This window comes from Rissa tridactyla, chromosome 1, assembly GCF_028500815.1.
Source record: "Rissa tridactyla isolate bRisTri1 chromosome 1, bRisTri1.patW.cur.20221130, whole genome shotgun sequence".
In the NCBI taxonomy this organism is placed as follows: Eukaryota; Metazoa; Chordata; class Aves; order Charadriiformes; family Laridae; genus Rissa; species Rissa tridactyla.
Window position 1 is genome coordinate 147,343,764 of NC_071466.1, and position 21,886 is coordinate 147,365,649.

The following is a 21,886-nucleotide window of genomic DNA, read 5'->3' on the forward strand; positions in this document are numbered from 1 at the left end:
GCTGAGCCTATGTTCAGGGAAATATCTAAGTTGTCCTGGCAAACCTGACACCCAGTTTTGAGTGCTTTGAGGTTAGTTACGTAAACGATGTCGGAGGTTTGTGCAGTGGAGATAACTCTGGTTCAGTGCAACATCTGGTACCGTAGAGTGAATTAAAAATAAGCAGAAGCATCGAGACAGCAAATACTGAAAGAGCAATGACATCTTCTCCTGGAGAATTTAGCATGTGCTAGGATTGTTCCGGTTAAGCAAGTCACATACTGTTTTACCCGTTTAACAATTTGTATTTTGAAGATGAGCAGCAGCCTAATGAGGGATAAAGCCCCCAGTTATTTTCCCTTCTAAAAGATTTAGGAGAAATGTAGCCCTCTTGAGGTATGTTTTGGATTGAGGAGTGGGGAGGAAGAAAAGGCAAATTTTGAGCATTTGTTCTTTATATTGTGAGTGGCTTCAGAGCAGGGGTGATTTGTAGATGGTGGACTCCTACCACTTTCTGAAAACTGAGCCCTGCTACCATGCCCTCAGAGTCACTGGCCACTTTTTAAATTCTCAATGCTAGTTGTCACTGCTTAGTTTAGCTCATTGGGGCCTGAGTCTGATGTTTCTTACAGAAGTGTTGGTAAAGGTGAAAGCTATGGAACTCCATGATAATAAACAACAGGAAACAAGATCTGATAAGAAATGGGGCTCAAGCCTGTCGCAGGTGAAGGGCTGCTGCTGAATACTGTCAGAGCTGAGAGAGAAGCAGGACTTCCCACTCAGTCTCATGCAACTTTGATGGCCGCTAACCATTTCCAATCCAGTGAAAAAAATGTCAAGGTTGTCTTGCTGCTGTAGTTGTATGTAATTTTATATCAACACTTCAAGCGCCTAGATATGGTACGATATCTACTGCTAAGGAAAAGCATGGCCACTCTACAGGTAATAAGAGATTTTAGGTATGATTCTTTTTCTTGGGTTAAGCTTTCAAATGAAAAAGTAATACCAGTTATTCCCTTACAGCCAAGAATAACTAGTTTGTGAGTTCCCTGCCTTTTCAGCAACAATCCATAAAATGTTAATGCTTGATGAAAAATCTCAAGACGCCTTTGGTTTAGCTGAAATTATCTTAGTCTCCATACAACTTCACAGTCTATTGGATGGTAGCAGATACCCATGTTGATTGCTTCACTTTCTCCACGTTTTTTCCTGCCTAGTCCCTGATATTCTGTTTGACTATGTAATTTGACTAAATACTTCTTTTCTTTCTTCCTGTTTTCCTCCAGATTAAAACATCTTTCCTCCCCGAAAAACAACTTCATGGCCAGTTGCAATGCTGACTGCGGCTGCAAGCTGGATCAGTGGGACCCTGTATGTGGGGATAATGGGATCACTTACATGACAGCCTGCTTTGCGGGGTGTAAATCATCAACTGGGATGGGAAAGAATATGGTAAATAATATAGGTGGATAGATGATTATAGATAGAGCTAAAATTCTTCATCAATTAATTTTTTGGCTTGGTGATTACGAAATCCTGTAGACACAAATGTCCATTCTAAATGGTTTAACCTTGTAGTAGAAACTGAGTGCAAGGTTGCAGGGAGGGTTTTTAGAACAGTTGGGGTGAGGTAAGCAAGCTATTCAGGAAAGACGAGACAACCTCAGACTCGACTTACATTTCTGGAATGTTTTTATTTCGATTATTTTGTAATTTATTTTCTTCTCGCCAAGATGACCATAAATTTGGCTTTAAGTTTCTCAGTAGATCTCTTACTGCATAGGAACAACACAGCTAAGAGGGGTTTGTTTTAGAAAACCTTTACTAGTCTGGTTGTTATACTAGTTGTATATGTCAACTCACGTGCAGCCGACCTGTCTAAAATTGTTAGTGCTGGTTTCACAAACTGTTACATATCATACTGGAATTTCCTGCTTTCCTGAGCTGCCATAGCTCAGGAAAGCAAGTGATGACTCTAAATTGTACAGCCAAGAGGTCCTGTTAAATATACATCTGGCCATTTTGTTCAGTATATCAGCAGCAAAGCCATTTTCAAACAGTCCTACCTGGGCAAGACCATTAAAAACAGTAGGTTTGCAGAAGTGTGTGCAAATGGTCATGTCTTCTGGCAGAAGCAGAATTGTCTTCATGTAACAATACTGAAAAAGACAGGCAACTTTTTCAGATTTATACCCATACATCCCAGCAATATTGTCATGCTTCCCTTCAGGGAAATCGGCTTTCAATCCCATATCTCCTGCTAACTTCAAAGGCTATGAAGCAGCCCACTCTCAATCCAGCACCAAATTGCTGTTTTAGAAACAAACAGTAGATATGCATGATTGCATTGTTGAGTCCACTTCCATATTTTTAAGGTTACTCATCTCCTGCATAGGATTCCTGAGCAGAATGGCTGGCTAACAGTTCATGGCTGGATAACAGTTCCTGTCTGAATTTTACAGCTTTAGCCCATTTTAAGAATACACAGAGCACCTTCTGTTCTAGGAATGGCATGGCTGAAACTAGAGTCTCAGCTGCTTTGTGTCTCTGGAGCAGCTCAGAGTGACTGGAGCATGCCAATGAATTTGGCCATCAGTTTGCAAGGATGATTAGGGAGTTTTTTTCAGCATAAACAACAGCCTGCCTGTTATGGGCAGTGAAAAAATCTAGCTACTAAAATAGTTTTGTGCCACTGAATTCTGATTAAATAAATTCTTCTTCTCATCTTCTCCTTTCAGGTGTTTCACAATTGCAGCTGTGTGGAAGGACAAGTGCATGGACTTGGCAATGCCTCTGCAGTTCTGGGACAATGCCAAAGAGAAAGCTGTACCAAAGCATTTCCCTATTTTTTAGCATTACAGACTGCATATGCATTTATTTTAGCCTTAGGAGGCACTCCTACATACATGATTATGTTTAGGTGAAATACTTTACCTTTCCTTGACCATAAAGCTTGGGGAAAGAGAAACAGAATATGGTATCTACTGTTTCATTCCTATTGTGAGGAATGACATGCTGATGGAAGTGGGGCCTCAAGTCTTTGCCTGTACTCTGAAATCCAGCTCTGTTCAGAGGCACAGCAAAATGCCTGTCCACCACTTTAATTCCAATTTAAGGCTGATTAAATATTTTGGTGATGAAATGGGTGGGCCTTATGCTGATCCTGAACATTAGTTTTCATTTCCAATGGCAGGGATGTTTCTAACAGAGCAATGAACTTCGAATAAGATGCAGGGCTAAGCTATATCCAAGGTGACTATGCCGTTCACATTACTCAGGAGGAAAACATTCACCTTTGTTAAGCCTTGTTGCCTCAGAATGTTTTCTGTGTTGTGAGAAGTCTGATATTCCATTCTGATATTCCCATTTTTTGTCAATATCTGGTATAAACAGAACTACATCAGCAGCAATAATTTTTAATTTTTATTCCTTCAGCTGTAAAGCAGCACTGCTTGTTTTATACTCGGAAGAAAAGACATGTGCCTTTCGCCTGGAAGTTTCTTTCCAGTCATGTCACGGGTGAATTGCAACCCTCGATAGTTAGTGTGCATGACTAGATAACTCTCTTTGCTAAACTGCTGATTCTTCTGCAACATTTCTAAGTGTAGCCATTCTTACCGCATGCCTGGATTATGGACGAGGCTACCTGCTGGGCGAAGTTTTCAGAATACTAATGTGTATAATGAGAAGCCTTTCATATTAATGCTGAAAAGACGATATGCTGACATATAAACTCCAGTTCAGGAAATAGGCTGGCCATAGCAAATCTCCCTCCTGCCCCCGTGCCAGCTCGGTACTCCCCTCTGCTTTTTGTGAATCCTTCCAGTTCATCTGATGGACACAGGTTGTTTCTCCACTGGTAGGAATGAGGTACTTTTGTAGCCAGGTAACTCACATTTGCTATCTCTTTAAAAAAGCTAGAGGCAGAGGTGAGTTTTACCTGCGTGTAGCTAGGAAGGACTGTACACCCTTCTTCTCTCTGTTCACCACTGCACAGTACAGCTCCTCCTACAGCAAGGCAGCTTCTTGGACCTTCACTTATGGACATGAGGTGCCTGCTTTTAGTTGGTTCACTTTCGTTTTCCCATGCATCCTCTTCCAGAACTCCTTACAATCTGTTCTCCTAGGGTTCAAGACCAGGTTCTGTAGATTCTCACATTTATTTCATCCACTAATGTCAATGGAAAGAGGCTCCACACCTGAACTTTAACTTTGGTGAATGTTTTCAATCAGGGTTTGAGTGAGCTATGCTAGGTAAGCCACAATACTCTGGCAATGAGGCACGTGCAGATGTTCACTGGGTGGCTATGGCTACATTATCCTATTGTTCCCCAAACCAATGTACTATTTTTGTTTCCTTTTTAGATCTGTTTCACCAGACCTGAAATCCTTTGCTGTTGGAATTGAAACTTTAGGTGGTAGAGTACTAGGTAAAACTTCATTTCTTTGTGGGATTCAAGTAGGTAGCCAAAGAGACAGACCAACGCTAGCCAGTGCAATGTCCTTGCTTTAGATGAGAACAAAAGAAATTTTCCAAAATTTTTCTTTGTAAGCAGACTATGCATTTCAAAAGTTTTGGAGGAGCTTGCTACATGTTCCTGGTATGTAATTACATGTTATGATTATCTTTAATTCTTACTATGCAGCAAAGGAATCAGGCAAAGGAAGGAAACTGTACTGTAGCTTTGGGTTTGTTTGTTTTAATTTCTGGACACAACTACCTGAGCTTGATCAGTCTGGATATCCCTAACATCTGTGCTCCCTTTTGCTGGCCATTTTTCACTTGGAGGTACCATGTACTTTACCTGTTATTTTCTTTCTTGTGTTTATCTGCAATAAATAGTCGTTCCAGTCTTCAGACAAGTAGTCTGCCCTGCCTCTAACAAACCTAACCTTATCTTCACTTTCTTGCTGATTTTTGAGATCTTCCCTATGCAGGCAAGCCCAAGTAGTCATTTGGATCTCGCTCCTAATCTCCATATTTTAGCTGAATGCTGCAGAGAATCAGTCTTCTGCTTTTATGAAATAGTTTTCTTCATAAAACTGCACATTATCCCTGAAACAGCTTACCGATTATATTAAAGCATTATGACTGTCTAAAAAGAATTCTTTCAGTACTACGTAAGTAATGCATTTATTACCCGGTTGGTTTTGAGCAAGTACTTAATTGCTCAAAATTAAGTGCCCTTTGCACTCATCTAACCATTTTTAATGGCAAACTGTTGTGTAATACCTGAATAGATACATTAGTATACATAAATATTAATATGTCATGGCAAGTAATTCCCCACTGGGGACTGAAAAAGAAATGTTGGTTATATTATTTCTTTAAACAACAGAAGTTGTAATTCTAATAAAAATGCCAGTAAAGTAGAATTACTAACATCTCCCTTGCCGAATATATTAATGCTATGTTCTTTCATCCTTTCAATTCCCTTAAGGTACATGCTTAAATATTTTCACAAATCTTGGAATCTAAAAGCTGGAGCTGGATGTTTAGTCCCATTTTATGCAGCCATAATTCAGAAACCCTAAGATTCATTTCCTCATTTCTTTACCAAGGCATAGAATTCTGAGATCTTCATGTCTGAGATCATGTAATAAGAGTTTTCTTTGCAGGAGGACTCCCAGCCCCTATTTATTTTGGTGCCTTGATAGATAAGACCTGCTTGAAGTGGGGGACAAAAAACTGTGGGGGAACAGGATCCTGCCGGGTATACGACACGAAAGCATTCAGGTAAGCTGAAATCTTCGGTAAGGGATGGGGAATTCAGCTTCTAAGGCAGAACAAGGCATACTTTGCACGTGACAATTGTCGATAGACTGATTAGCATACTAAAAGCACCAAAACTCCTACTTTTGGCTAGACCTTAATAGATCAAGTAAGCCAAATAATTTTGATCCAATCTGACACGTGACATTGCAGTACACTGTCTTACATTGCCAGAATTAATTCCTTTATTGAAGCCTTAGTGCACTGAATAACTCTGCGATGCTTTGGCTTTGTGGGAGACTGAACAACCGTGGAGTAAGTGGAGGACTGAAGACACCCTCCCTCATCCCTCATTTCTCTGCTTCCTGATGTATAAGGCAGCTCACAAAATCCCCTTGGAGAAGGGATCCAAATGACTGCTGGTGCACGGAGAGCTGTGGCCGGGAGCTCTGAGTGCTGCCAGTGAGGGGCTTGGGGGGAGGCTGGGACAACAGGCAAAACCCCAGCTGGTGCAGCTCCTCCTGTCCCAGCCCTGAAATATCATCTGCTGAGTGGGAGCACTCTTCAGACAGAAGGCACTTCTGCTTGGAGGATAGGACATGATTAGGACCTGCCCGGGGCTAAAACCCATGAGATTGTTTGCTTTGTGTTTGTTATTTCTCAAAATGCGGAGCAATACCTGCCTGAGAAGAGATGGTTTTGCCAAAGTGTATTTGATGTCTTACTTGATTCTGCTCAGAAGTGGCTAGCTTTATTAATATAAACATATTTTGTCACTTTTCTTCCTAGAAATGTTTATCTTGGCCTCATTGCAGGACTACGTGCAGGATGCTGTCTCTTATACATAGTGCTCTCCGTTTTAATAATGAAACGCTTCAAACCAGATGGCAAAGAGATAATAAATACTAAAATTACAGAAAGATCAACCAGGAAAGAACCAGTGACTGCCAACAAAAAAGACATTCTTCCTGGTGCAAGAACCTCAGAGGAGAGTGAGGAAACCTATATGTAAAAAAAAAGAAACAAGGCTTTTTCCTAACTCTACCTATACTTCAGTTTTTCTAAGCACCAAAGGGGTCTAATTACTGACTTCGACATCTAGTTTACATTTCGGGGATTCAAAAAGTATCTTTGCAACATTGACTTTTAATTTGCTTTACCCTATCCTCTTTCTCTCCTCATCTGAAAAAACAGGGAGAAAAGGTTTTCAAAATTTGGGGGAACTCTCCCATCCTCTTGCTTTCAGTCCCTTTCTAGACCGACAGTAAGACTAGCCAGAGTTTTTCAGATGTAATATATTTGATTGAAATTAATTGAAATTAATTGAATTAATTGAAAAATTAAAAAGAAGAAATCCACAATAAGCTTCTTTTCCATTTTTCACCGACTTTATTTCAAGTCCTCTTGCTCTGTGTTTAGTCGTACAGCTCTAAATGGCCAACTGAGTTACACTTGCTCAGTCGCTCCGATGGCCTTTGCCGTGTGGTTTGTGGCCAGAGCTCTTTGTTCCAGAGGGGTCCCACGGCCCACGCTCAGGTGAGAGCCCCAGGGCCGGCAGCCAGCACTCTCTGAACAAGAACTGCACAACCACTCTGGGGTTTGGCTTGGACACAATAAACAATGAAAATGGATTGCAAACAAAAGAAAGTGGCGTATTAATTGTGCAGCGCATCTCAGTATTGGGTTTGAGTAAAATTACTCTGAACTGATGCAATAAAATGATAGGTGTTTAAGTTTCTTTGATTTTTTTTTTTTTTTTTGGTATGCATGTGTGGGCATTTTTATCCTAATGACCACTGCATTTATATTACGTGTATTTAGATTTCCTTCCTTGTTTAAGAAACCTCTAGTAAGCCGTGAAATACAGTACTGAAAACTTGCAAATTTACAGCTTTCCACAGACAGCCTAGTCCGGAGAGAAATTTTAATAAAGGATGCTTACAACAGTCAATGCTGGGAAAAAAAGACTCTAAAAATAAGTGTGATATTTCATTGGCAGCCCTCGTGATGTACCTTTGCAATGGGAGCAAACCTGCCTAGTAAGATCACTGCAGGTTTTGTCTCCATCATCACAGCCATTTTACTTTCTCTTCTGAAGGGTACCTCTGCTCCCTGCGGACCTCTGTACAAGCCTAAAGCTAGGCAAAAAGCTTTCTTTCCTAATCTTAAACCTCCTCAGGACATGGAAGACAGCACCTTTTATCTGAGAAAGCAGCAGAGCAGGGGGCTAAAGAGGGGGACTCTCCATATTAAATGGTCTTCTGACCTTTCTTCTACCATCTCCCTTGTGTAAGTGCAAGAACAGGAATGGGAAAAGAGTTGATGTGGTTCTCACTGGAAGCAAGTTCTTCATATCCTGGCCTTGGGGAAGGAGCTGTTTGCATTTTATTGCTTAAAGACAGTGACCAGTGTATTTAGATGTTGTCTTTTACAATCACAGCTCTGGTTATAAACTCTCAGCAGACATGGGGAAGCAGTGTGCGTTATAAGGGAACAGGAATGAAAGGTTCTCCAGTACAGATGATATCAATATTGTATCTAGGTCTGGAAATAATTAAAGAAAAATCCAAGTTCCAGAAACCCCGGGAATTTTATGCAGAGAAAACAATGGTGTGTCCTCCTCCTCCTGCGAACAGTGATTTAACATGAAATAAATACATTGGCAGTTCTAGAAACACTCCTGATCTATGCTAAACATATAGACTCAGTCAGGTGACTCATACTAACATCATTTCCCTTTTACTGCTGTTGTTTGGGTATTTATTTCTGTACAATGTTTTTTTTTAAATTACAGGTTTTCTGATGAGAGCCTCTTTCGCACCTATTGCTTGATTTTCCCGGGAGGTAATGTTTTATCAAAGGTGCGTTGATAATTGATGTCAGACTAGAAATGAGATTCTGGTCAGATCTGATGATTCATGTCCCGATATTTATACCAGATGCAACTTGGTAAAGTGAGCTTTTTCAAATAAATAAGACTTAACATCGTTCTTCATAACAGTCCCGAATCGATAATAGCAGAAGTGCTGCCACAGGTGGTATTAAATGAGCCTCCAGCTCAGTATACTCCCAACTCCAAGGCTGTATCATTTGCCCACATTTTCAACATGCACTTTTTCTTGTGTGCAAGTCTAAACACTCTCCTGTGAACAGCAGGTAGAAGTTTCTTCAGGGGAATAATTTGTTCTTCAACATGCAACTAGCACAGAATATACAAAAAATGAAATAGGTGGTCGAATGAGTGGCATTTTCCAAAAGTTTTTTATCCCCTTGCCTCTCGCAATAGAGAAGAAATAAGGACATTCGTCCTTTTAATTCCTTCTGCTCCAAAAGCAAGGTTTCACCAAACAGAGAGCCAGACAGGCCCCTGGGACTCTGGTTTGATTGCAAAGCCACATTACTGGTTCTAGGATCAAAACTGGTATCTTTGTCCCGTGTGACAAACGTGTCAGCATGCTCAGAGGTAGCCCTGACATCTCTGAGCTCCATCACTGGGAAGACCCTCCAGGAAGGAAGAGAAACCTGTTGTATTCTAATGTGGTAAGAGAAATTGTTAACCAGGAAAGCTCTTTTGGAGGCAAATTTGCGACTACACCAAGTCAGGCATGCTTTTGAATAAAGATGACAAACCAGGTAGTTTAAGAATCATTACGGACAACTTGGTGGGCCATAAATCATGATAATTCCACTGAAACCGATGAAGAAATAGCCAAAGCAGTGAATTTTCATCAGACTGTGGGAGATTTAAGGGCATGAGCTTTGTGTTTACCGAACTCTTGTTTGAGGCTATCAAAAAGCCCTTTCATGGCATTATCAAAGTCCTTTGTCAGAATAACTATGGAAGACAGAGCCTTATCCCTGTAAACAGTGCAGTTATTTGGCATTTCTTTGCTTTTAGAGATATAACCAAGCAGACATAAAGACCTATGACTACCCGGTTTTATGATATTTTCTAGTTGTTTATCGAAGAGAAAAAAAGCACACAGTAGCCCTAAATCCACAGTTTTCTGTACGCATTAGGATCATGTAGCCTACAAAGACCAAGCCCCCCTGTGGGTTTTGTGTCCCCATTATCAACAAGTCCTGTCTGTCCTGGTACAAAAAGAAATTGGGAATAGAGTTCTAGCTGTTGCAGAATAAACAGAAAATACTTCAGGCTGTCAAATTAAATTTAAAGCTTTTCAAAAATGTTAACAGTATAGCAGAAAGGTAACATTAGATTTAGCCTACCAATTTTTTGACTGTGGAATATATTGTCATTTCACCTACCTCTAGTTAGGAAAGTTCTTTCTAGCCGAAACTGTTAATATAGGTCTGAATCACATGTGATTTTCTCCAGCGTTACTTACATATCTTACTTTCTAATTAATTCATATTTTTATTCTGAGCTACTAAAGCATAACTTAATCACATTTCAAGTCAGCCAAGAAGAAAAAAAACAAAAAAAATCTGCTACAAGTGTGCCTTAATTTTGAGGCTGAGCAGCTTCCTGCATGAGCCCCCTCTGCACTAATATTAAAGTGGTCTGTAAGGGCAGAGACTGCTTTTTAGAGAAGGTAAATGATTGCTTGTGTATGGCCATGGAGGTGGAGAATGGAGAATGGTCATGGAGAACACGCAAGCATGCTGTTGGTCCACCTCTTTGGCCAGATCTGCCTTATGGACAGGGTGGGCTCTTAAGCCCAAGCCCTGCCTAATGCACCAGCAGTGCCCTGGAGGATATGAAAGCCCTTAGCTCAGGTCTGAGAACCCAGGATTGCAGTCTCATGTTAAGAAAGTCAGGACATGGTTTCTCCCTCATGCGGTCAGGACTCTTTCAAGCATCAAACAAAACCTGGGCATGGCATCCATGGAGTTACCATGTGGGTTTGCACAGGCTGTGTGCTGCATGTGTGGTAAATTTGGTCTCCTCTGAGACCAACTATGGTGTCACTGCACCCATGGTTCCTGGGACTTGTCCCTCCTCCATGGCATGAGATGCTTGAGGCAGGAGTTGACTTGTAGGTGTAGGTGGAACAAGGATCCACCTAGATAGACTGGAAAGACCAAGAGGTTGAAGCTGATGATGGTTAAGCAAGAGCTTCCTATGCAGCTACCCACCCATGCTGTGAGCTGGGAGAGCTCCTGCCTGGCCCACCCTTTGGACTGAGACTGCTTTTTGGATGTCTCTGGTACATAGCCTGGTGGTTGTGGTTGGGACTGGAAGCAAAAATTCTGGGATTGATTTCCAATGGGACTGAAGCACTGTTGGTTTTTTTTTTTAATTTCCTTAGATCTTCTAAAGACGCTGTAAAGTGATTGTCACATTTAGTGGAGAAAATAAAAAGAAAAAAGTAGTAAGTCCCGAGTGATCAAGACTACCAGGAAGCAACAGGCCAGCAGATTTTAGTAGATCAGTGGAATAAACTTACAAGAGAGGCTATATAGAAATTGTTATAAGGGGGCCCTTCTGTACAAGAGGGACATTGAAGTGCTGGAGTGTGTCCAGAGGAGAGCTACCAGGCTGGTGAGGGGTCTGGAGACCAAGTCATATGAGGAGAGGCTGAGGGAGCATGTTTAGCTTGGAGAAGAGGAGGCTGAGGGGAGACCTCATTGCCCTCTACAACTACCTAAAAGGAGGTTGTAGAGAGGTGGGGGTTGGCCTCTTCTCCCAGGTGAATAATGACAGGACCAGAGGAAATGGTCTGAAGTTGCGTCAGGGGAGGTTTAGGTTAGATATCAGGAAGAATTACTTTACTGAAAGAGTGGTCAGGCACTGGAACAGCCTGCCCAGGGAGGTGGTTGAGTCACCATCCCTAGAGGTATTTAAGAAACGTGTAGATTTGTCACTTCAGGGCATGCTCTAGTGGCAGAGATTGTAGGGGGTTTTTTTGTGTGTGTATGGTTGGACTCAATGATCTCAAAGGTCCTTCCCAACCATGAAGATTCTATGATTCTATAAGGGAAATACAAGTGGGGACAAAGCACTCCTATGGAATCTATGAGATTTGGTCAGAATAAGACTTACATGATGCAGGGAAAAAAATCTGAGAAGTATTTCTAAAATTATTATAACAGAGCTGCAGAGCCAGAGATATTCTGAGTCAGTGACTGTCATACCTAAATAATTCATCTCCTCAGCCGTGTTATACTATAAGGCATATATATAAAAATGCAGCTTTTGCTTCTCCTCTAAAATCACCAAGTAAGAAATCATCAGAACAGTTTCATATTTCTCAGTAGGACATATTGCTGTGTAAATGAATGAATACTCTTCCTGTTGTCTGCAAAAAATAGTAAATTTATCTCATTTGAATGTATATTTATTTCATGATCATCTCATCAATGGAACATTGGTGCTATATATTAGCTCATATGTCTAAAATCAGCGTTATTCTAGATCTCAGACTTGGATTTCTTATACAGAGTTCTGCCATTCCCATAGCTCAGATGGCATTTGCACAGAAGTGGTGTTAATGCAGTTTCGGACGAGGCCAGAAGGCATCCTCCAAGAATATCCTGCTTTTAGGTGGCTCAATATACCTTCAGCCATGGCTGTAGTCCATGTTCAGGGAGAGAGCTGTGGCTTGTCCCTTACAGATGCTGGTGGCCCCACTAACTGCGTCCCTCAGGATGTGTCTCCCTGATAACAAAAGTGGGTTGCTACTCTGGCTCACTTACAGGGGGACGTTGGAGCCTGATGTCCCCCTGTGAGGTGTCCCTGCGTGGGCTGCTGATTCATAACGAACAATGGGAGAGCACAGCTCTGCCTGTAGATGCTGGTCCTCTTCCCTGCATCCCATAAGCTGCTCCTGCCAGAACAGCAGCCTCCCTGCCACTGCTGTGAGTCATCACTTGAGTTGTTTGTATCGGCATGGCCTTTCAGAGCATAGCTTCAGGGTGAGGTGGCTCCATCTCTGCAGGCGTTTCCTTCCCCAGAAAGCCAGACACACTTGGGCTCTTGTTGGACTAGAGCAAGGGCCGATATATGTTAGCAATATACATAATCATAGAGTTTGTGCTTGAGTCCTGACTTAACCTGACAAGACCACAGAAACCTGAAATATTACTCCAGTACTAATAACAGGTTATAGTAATGACAATGATGTTGTGACCTGAAACATCTAAAAGGTCCTACTGGGTTTTATGTATTGATTGCTTCAACCTTTTTTAAAGCTGCAAGGACATGGATGAGAAAATAATCTCCTAAACATAACAGAGAGATAGATTTCTATATAGAATTTTATTCTTCATAGCCAGCAGAAGGTATGAATCATACAAGATTATCATAGCCAATTATAATATTATATCGATTGGAGAATGGCTCATTGGGATACCTGGTTTGGAAAGAGGGACACGTCAGCACACGAATAAAATTACAAGCACAGAGAAGAATTGATTAAATATGGCTTTAGGATACTGTGAAGAAGTGTCCTATCAATGTGTTGATCTGTGTATTCAAATATGATAAAGAGTTCGGAGGAAGAGTTCAATTTTTGGGTGCCCTATTTTAGGTAATTTAGGTAACAATTTTTAGTTTAAAAGCATTAGTACTCAGCATTCTCCAAAAATCTAGTACTGGGCATGCTGAATAATGCATTTCTTAAAAAAAACGAAAATCAGGGCATCTCAAAAACATTCGAACTTATAATTTTCAGGAATATTTTAAGTGTCATTTCAGAGCCAGCACACAAACAGGTTCAATGCCTCTGAAGATAATGAATGTTTATCAATCCCTGACTGTCTTTAGCCTGCAAATACATGACCTAATTTTGATCAGTAAAATGGCTAGGTCATAAAGTTAAAAACCAAGAATATACAAAAAAAGGAGTAGATTTACACTGCAGTCAAAGGTGTGGTCACAGCTGAGAGAACTTAACTGACTGAATCCAGCTGTCACCCATTACAGTGGTGAAGAAGACACCTTTGCTTGCTCTTTACAAACCCACTACAGTTTCTGGGAAAGTGTTTGGACTGAAAGCCAAAAACCTGTGCTGAAAGCCAGAAGGATAAATTGTGTTCATAACAACTGTCATTGAAGGCTAAAAGAATTAAAGGTAAACTTCCAGTGGCAGAGCTGTTATCTCCATGCAAAAATTACTCTTGGGTCAAGAAATGAAAGCTCGGAGACTTCAGAGAAAAACATGTTTTCAAAACACTTAAAAGGTACAATGTATTTTCCAGACTTGGAAATCTCATCCAGAATGAGGAAGCAACTAACTATTAACAAAAAATATAACATTCTAGTTTTGGGGCTATATCTTTTCAGAATAGGAAATACCTCCTGAAGTACCATCTATCTTTTATGTTTACTGTGATCAAAGCCATTCAAATGGAACTTCATATGGTCCTCAGTCTCATTGTGGAACGCGACTTAAGCTTTTTGCAGCTTGCTTCCATTGGAATGCCATGATAAAGTATACTGAAAGACAAAATTTTGACTTAGAGGTTTGGCTCATAAATTTGGCTTGTAAGTGCTTTGGAAAATGCTGGTTTTGTCTATGATTCCCCAGCTTGCATTCCTTGATCAAGGAAATAAGACTGTAACAGAGCAAGGAACTGAAGGTAGACATCCCAAACCCCAAGGCAGTCTGTTTAACTTCAATGTGTCAAAAAATGGCTACCTTGATTTCATGTGTGAGGGTAACAGAACCTCTACTGAAGTTTTAGAAGATAAAGAACACTTCTTCTCATATCAGACCATTGAAGTCTTTCTGTGTAATATAAAAGTTACTTCCAGCTCAGTTTTCCTCCATTCTCCGCTGACTACACAGCATTAAGGGAGACTGATCTAAGATCTGAAGATCCTAGTGAAAACCGTAGTGGAAATACCATGATTTCCATTTGTCTCTGTAGATCCCAGAAGACATCATCTGAGAGAAAAACCAAAAAGCAGGAAAGGAACAAAAATAGCTAATGTTGGTCATTGAGTTCTCACCGTAGAAGGTATGTTACAGCAGCTTGGAAAGAGATGACTACAAGTAGGAGAGTGACTCTCTAACACACGATTTTCTCCTTCTCCAACCCGAAATTGCACAGTGCAGGGATTCATTCCTGCGTCGACACAAAAAATCCTTGCCCTGCATGCACTCCCTACCCAGACATCGCCTTTTTGGGTCAACTGGGCTTGATTATTTGCAGACTTTCTTTGTTAATGCCAGAAGTTGGACCAGACAAGTCTGGTTACCGTAATCAATCCTGTTCCTTGTATTCCTGTGTCTTTCCTCTTTTCTCTCTTAATTCAACTTTCAAAATAACACTTAAGAGCTGCTCTTTTGCAAAGGATTCCTATATGAGTTCTCTGCATTGTATTATGCTAACTGTTTTCACCGGATCAGCTGCTTTAGGAGATAAAATAATTTAGGTGGGACACTGATTTGATACATTTTTATCCTGAATTTGAATGTTTGCCCACCCATCCATCCAACCATAAGTACCTGTTGTTAAGGCAGTTTTGTCCTGCGATTTTACATTTTTTGAAACCTTCTGTTCCCTTGAAGCTTTTTAGGAACGACAAGAATCTACTAGTTCAATGCATTGTCTGCTGCTGTTTTCTAATTAATGCCTATGAATGCCAATGTTGGCATTTATTGCAAGTCAAAATTGACTGCAAGCTAACAAAGTGCATCCCTTGTTGAGTAGTGTCATCAATGTAGAGATAATGACATCTCACCCAATGGCAGGTCTTCTAGGCAGACCTACTAATGTTTGGATGACCTTAAGAACTAGCTGTTGAATTTGTTATAGTCCAGGAGGAGTTGCCTAACAGGGCTGGAATAAGGGCAGTTATGAGACCTGGATGGCAATAGCATTTCTTACCCTCCGTAATGCTTCTTTTGAGCCAACTCAATACATTCCTACAGTCAATGAAAACAACAAACAACTTTAAATCCCCTGTATTAAAATGAGGATTAAAAAAAGACTAGTGGGCTGAAATTAATGATGATTCAGAAATGAGTCAGATATTGAACTCTTTCAAAATCTGTTTTCAAGAAGAAAATAAAAAGAATAGTATGAATAATTGGAAACTAAGGAGCTTTTGCAAGTAAATACTTGCAGGTACTTAGTGTGTATGAAAGTAAGGAATTCCAGAAAGTATGCAGGAGAAGGTGAACCAAGAAATCTAACTACTGCTATTTCTGACCACTAGCAAGTATCTTTTAAAAATAACAAGTAACTTCTAAGATTCCAGATGAATTTTTTTGAAAGACTTGAGAGATCTGACTGCATATGAGACATTTACCCTTGAAGTGAGAAGAACACATCAGTGGTCCATCCCTGGTCAGGTCTGCAACCGTAATCCAACAGGACACACACTGTGGGCTTACACAGTCCTGCAGAGTGTCCCTTGCATTTTGACATTACTCCAGAATATTTCACGCTAGTATATTAAATTAATGGTACGTTTTAAATTCCAAGAATTTTATTAGAAAAGAAAATTCATATGTTTAAAACTAAAATCACCATCTGATGTTATGCTGCTATGGATAAATGCACGACAGATGGCAACTATGCCAAGAAATCCATTTTATAAATTCTGAAATAAAAGAAAAGAGCTAACCTTTAACACTGTTTCAGTTGAGCATTAATGGGCCCATTTGCCAGCTTGGACAGGTAGGTAAAGTGATTCACAGTGGATGGATTTGCACCACTAGACAAAATACTGGTCACCAAAATAAAACTGACAGATTAAGTTATTGGTTTTGTATTGTGTCATACGTCTGTGATGTATTTTATTGCATGTAGATTCAGCTTCAGAATAAAACTAGAGTAACATCTATGGGGCTGTATATACTATGTAAAAGCCTTTCTCATGGCACTGGACACAGCCTTAGAAAACCACTTCTTTTGTGTATTTCAGCTTTGTCTTGAGATGTAGACACTCAGCCAAAAGCACTCCAATCTAAGCGTGCTTAGCTCCAAAAGTATTTCTATATTGCTTCTGGACACCAGATACTTTTTAATAAGTGGAAAAGATTCAATATAGTTACTTTCCTGTGCACTAAAAGAAAGGACAAGCATAATTCCCTGGCCTGCTTTAGACACAGAAAGTAGCAAAATAGTAAAAAGGCTTTTCTTCTTTTTGTGTTTTGTTTTTTTGTTTTTGTCTTTTTCCTTTCACCCATTAAATTAACACAGTTAATTTATTCTGCAGTCCACAGCATGTCAGCTTTACTGTGGCTTTTTTTTTTAGCGGGGGGGGGCGGGGGGAGAAAATTTCTTAAACTTTTCATCAAATTTCTGATTTGCTCCTCCTCTTCTAGAGCTCGTCACGCAAATGCTTTCAGCTTTTCTTTTTCTTTGCTTGCATCCATTCTACTCTGAAAGAGCACTATTTATAATTTTCCTTCCTTTTCATGCTCTTTTATGAAGCTCAGAGCTTAATGCTTGCAATAAACTCTACGTTGCTGGTAAGCTCTCAGTTCTGGAAACACAGGGATGCGTCTGTTCAACGGGTACCTGTACTGCTGCTGAGGCCGGCTGTGCAGGGGTCTCACCCGGCCTGTCTTGGGCCAAATCAGCAACACAGAGAGGGGTAAGGCTTAGGCACTTGGAGTGTGAAAGACAAAACCCTTTTTTCTCACACTGTTTGCCAAGAAACACCACCTATCCAGGAAAAAAACCACACAAAAAACCCTACCTCCACCCCCCAAAATTTCTGTAACAATTTCCAGTTTTGTCGGTTGTAAACTCTGCCTCTCTGGGTTTAGAGGCATTGCTCCTAATATTCAATGCCTCAGTACCTGAAGGGAGGCCCCCAAATAAAGCTGGCCTGCTTTTCCGAAGAGTTGAGCAAAGGGAGCTACGGATATGTTTACATCAGTGGATGAAAGAGAAGATGTAGGCATTTAATTTTACTTACTCAGTCTGTAAAAAGTGTGGCTGCAGTGACAGGTTATTGCTGAAACATGTTCGTGTCCATCTTTCCACTGAGTAATTGTTCTCCCCCCAAAAAGAACAATTAAAAAAGTCTCTAGGCTTTCCTCCCAGAATTTTAAAGATGCTCAAACTTAGCTCTTTAGTTTTCTTCAAATCTCTCCTGAACATGCTTAGCAGCAGTTATCGTTACTTCTTGCTGATTTCCTGCTTGGCAATATATACCTTGCCCTACCTCAAATGCACGCATCTTGCAGCGGAGATCGCTGTTTTGTGTGTTTGCATGCACGTGTGTGTGCACAGTGCTTCTCGTGCAGCAAGGGCTCCCGGGACACAGCATCAGCAAAAACGTTACTTGCAGAATTGCAGTGTGAGAGGAAATAAGTTGTCCTGTTTGGTCCGCTTCCACCGGAGACCCTTGATCTACAGTTGCAGCTTTTTAGTGATAGAGGGAAGGCCACAATTTTTTCAAGGCTGACAACAAATCAAAGTGTTGCTCACTCTCTCTCTCTCTCAGGTACTGAGCTGCTGTGGCACACAAAGACAGCTGGGCTTTGCACCCTGACTTCTTTATTCCACACGAAAGGGGAAAAAAACATCAATAAGCAGGTTATCACCTTCTTGTACCAGTCTTCATCTCTGTATCCAAAGAGGCCAGTTTATTGACACCTCCTTGGCCACATGAGTCTGGAGTAATAGCTTCCTAAATCCGCTGCAGGCCATAACACTTTCTTTTGACATCATTGATTCCTCGTGCATAATTCTCATAATCTGTCATCTGGAATTAGCTCTCGTTTTCGGTTAAAACTGGTATATTTTGTTGCATAAAATATGTTTTCAAAGGTTACAGAGTGTTGGTTAGAAATATCTCACCCAAACCCCTGGCTTTTAAAGACACCTTAGGAAATTCCATACGCACCAAAACATGTTAAAAAAATATCATCTGGACAAAGCAGCTGAAAGACAAACAGAACTAGGCAGTTGCAATTAGTTTCCCTGACAAAACTCACTCCCAAGTTCCATACTTAGGTAAGGTGGTTCATTCCTTTAGGTCCCACGGCTATATCTGAATATATCAAAACATTTAGAAATGCAAGTGTAAGAAAAGACAAAGCAGCATCATATCAATTTTGCCAGATAGAGAATCTCTGCCTCCAGTAAATATCACTTCATTTGGAAAAAAAGCCCCATTCTTTTTTCCTTCAGCTGCTGCAATCACTACTAAGTGACTGTCATGACAGACAACACTTAGAACAACTCAGCATTTGGCTTGCTGTAACTTTTTTTTATCTAACACGTCTACTAACCATATCCCACTGAGCCTTGAGCATCTATTTTAAAGTATCAACCGGCAAATCCAATCACTGTTGGGAAACGGTACGCAAGTACACATCTTTTTATTTAAAGTAACAACAGTTGTCAAGCTCCGAGTGACGCAAATGTGACGAACGCAAACTGGCAAATACACGAAAGCGACTCTGAATATATGAGCTAAAGGCTTGGGCTGAGAAAGTTTTAAGGTGCGTGAAAATACAGGTGAGTGTTTTGCCTGCCTGATCCTGAAACTTCTCCCAGAACAGTAAAGGCTGAGCCTGACAAATTACGTGGAGCATTTGCAGTAGTCACAGGGGCAACGGTGTTGTTTGGGTGTCCTCTGCTGGACAGCGTGAGGCATAGCAATAAAGCCACCAGCATACGTTGGACGGATTTTGCTTAGAAAAACAACATCGCTACAAAATTGAGATTACTTCTTACGGTTCATAGTCACTTAACTGAAAAAAAAATAAATTAGTTTTAATAAATTCTACAGCTCTGAGATTTTTAAAAACAATATTTCCTTTAGGGCAACCTACTTGTAGTTTCCAGTAGGCATAAAATTTTCAGCTGAGCTGAGGTAAAACGCTTCTCGGAAAAATTTTTGCTTTTGTCAATTTTGCAATGGAAAACTGTTGCAATGATTCATTTAGATAAGGTGGAAACGTTTTGCTTAAAGGCTTTGGTTTTGCGGTGAATGCTGATAAATTTGATGAAATCAGAACACTGCTGTTAGCCTTGAGCTTGTCGTTCCCACGGCAGTCTACTGCATGGATTTGTGTACAGGATCAGCAACACAGTTTGTGCGCCTTTGGCATGTGACTGTTCTGCCAGCAGTCATCTTTGACCTCTTTAAAAACTGCAGACTGGCTCTATCAGAAATGCCAAGGAAGGTTTTCTTTTATCTGTCGAGAATTTGATTCGGTTCATGTAACTTGTTCTGTCTCTTATTGGTAACCAGGTACACGTAAGGCACTTTCATACCTGTATGTTAGTTTTTCTTGTTGTTGATCACAGGTTTACTGTTAGTTTTACTTTCTGGACAGTGTTATTATTTATTATTTAGTTATTCGTAACATTGTGAAAGTTGTTTCTAAAAGAAGCCGTCCTGATTCGTGTGACACTGGCCCAAATGGCTTTCTAAATACAAGATTCATTCTCTGCATCAGGAGAACCTGGCAAACGTTCTTTGATCTTGCAGTTATCTTCTTTATTCATAGGAACATCCTCTATTCCTCCATTCTCTATAGGCCTGGAGTTCTTACTTTGAAAGTGTTTCTTTATCAATATATAAAAAACAATTGAAATCAAGTAGGAAGGACCTCTTAACACCGCTGCTAAACCAAGGAAGACATACCTGTGGGACAGAGCATAGAAGATAGTGCCAGGCATTGAAGTTTTCAAAGACACTGAAGAAAATCACTGTAGTGACTTTTCAGGATCACATATATACCAAAACCACATAGTAGCTTAGTGGAAAACATTAAAACTCATTCTTTGTGAATGGTACCACAAACTGGACATTTTTGCTTGCAAAAACATCCGTTAAAGAATTGACAAAATTCTTTTTGCTTATGAAGATAGTTGCGAAGTGAAACTTCCATCCTCTTCCCTTTGTTTCTAGAGATTTTCATATCCCTTCAAGGCCCTAGACTTTTGGGGGCTAGATAAATATTGAGATCTCTAGAGTGGGCTACTTTATGTAAAAAAACCACCCACATCAGAAGTGCCCAAGGTTTGGGTTAAACAGAAAAATATCATGAATATTCCTTCTGGAGACTGACATTGTTTGTGTTTAATCAATTATCTTCAGCTGCTCAGTATGATTTTCTTTCATTTATTTTTCTCTCAAACATGGACAATGTACAAAGTTAACAGTCTTGCCAGTATGAAAAAGTTACTTGCAAATAAGGTAATCATGCAATTACCTCGGTCTTCTAAATTGACCCAAAGGATGTTAAAAATACATATTTAACTCCAGAAAGTTTCTCCTTGATCTTAAGTGATTTTTGTACAATATAAGAACTGACTGAAAAACTAAGAGTTTAAGATGTGGTCTTAAGATTTCTCAATTTCAGGAATTCTGGACCGACCTAAATCTGAGTCCAGAGTCAGGATCTGACCATAATTTTTAATCAGGGGCCTCACACACTACAGTATAACAGAAAAAAGCATGTCTATCCGTAGAGAGGAAATGCACAAGGCTTTTTGTACCTTAATTTGCCTTACCTGTGTGCATCGGAGTCGTATAGCCTGCAAGCCCCTCGCTGCCCACAGCTTGTGCTTCCCCATTTCAAGCACGTTTTGTCAATCAGTGCACCGAAATAAACCGGCGCTGGAATCCCAGCTGCATGAGAACAGGCGAAAAATGTCTCAAGATAACACAGGAAAAGACTTATTTTTAGAAATCAGCTTTATACTTTCCTAGTGGCAAGTTACATGCTGCAATAGTGGCAATAGGCGGATTGGACTGGAGGGAGTTTTTCCTTCCCTTGATCAGAGTAACTGTAAGGATACCCTCTCTGTGCCGTGACAATCATCAGTCCCCAGGAAATGTGGTCTGATGGGTTTGGCCAGGCTCATAGTCATGGCCATTGGTTTCTCAAGCATGGCTCCGAGAGCCACCGCTGGCTTCCAGCGCATGCTCAGCTCCTGCAAGGGAGAGCTGGACTGGTTGTACATTTGGAGCACTGAACGGATGCATAGTTCCCTCTTCTATGTATAGCCTAAATTATCCTCACTAGTGGATAGTCCTTTCTGCCTGATTGAGGGTAAAGCAACCAAAATCCTTAGTGTGACTTCGCCAGATATGAGCTTATGCTTTACTGCAAAACATGGCACAGGTGGGACAAAATCCTAGCCTTGCTGACATAAAGGCGAGCATTAACTTCAGCGGAATCCAAGTTTCAGCATTTACAGGACCATGTTTCACATTAGCTTTGTTCCTACAGGAGCATCCTGCATTCTTACATAGGAAATAGTTTATTTTGTGAAAGCAGGTATACTCTCAGCCTGCTCTGCCCT

The 21,886-nt window shown here is 40.5% G+C and overlaps 2 protein-coding genes across 19 annotated transcripts in view; one reads left to right on the forward strand and one right to left on the reverse strand.

Annotated features, from left to right (window-relative positions):
* The window catches only part of LOC128909185 (solute carrier organic anion transporter family member 1C1-like), a 64,481-nt gene that overhangs the window by 28,829 nt on the left and 13,766 nt on the right, over positions 1-21,886 (forward strand). For 5 of the 18 annotated variants that reach the window (XM_054200603.1, XM_054200623.1, XM_054200614.1 and 2 more), the window contains 5 exons: positions 1,266-1,431; positions 2,718-2,899; positions 4,345-4,409; positions 5,599-5,716; positions 6,482-8,466. In XM_054200603.1, the coding sequence (XP_054056578.1) occupies positions 1,266-1,431; positions 2,718-2,899; positions 4,345-4,409; positions 5,599-5,716; positions 6,482-6,704 (754 nt within the window). In that variant the 3' untranslated portion in view covers positions 6,705-8,466. The other 13 variants (XM_054200532.1, XM_054200523.1, XM_054200647.1 and 10 more) reach the window with 11 other exon arrangements.
* Positions 18,954-21,886, reverse strand: part of LOC128909246 (solute carrier organic anion transporter family member 1C1-like) — a 31,361-nt gene continuing 28,428 nt past the window's right edge. The window contains exons 14-15 of the mRNA XM_054200659.1: positions 21,092-21,209; positions 18,954-20,219 (exon numbers count right to left, since the gene is read on the reverse strand). Of these exons, the coding sequence (XP_054056634.1) occupies positions 20,003-20,219; positions 21,092-21,209 (335 nt within the window). The 3' untranslated portion in view covers positions 18,954-20,002. The remainder of the gene's footprint in view (positions 20,220-21,091; positions 21,210-21,886) is intronic.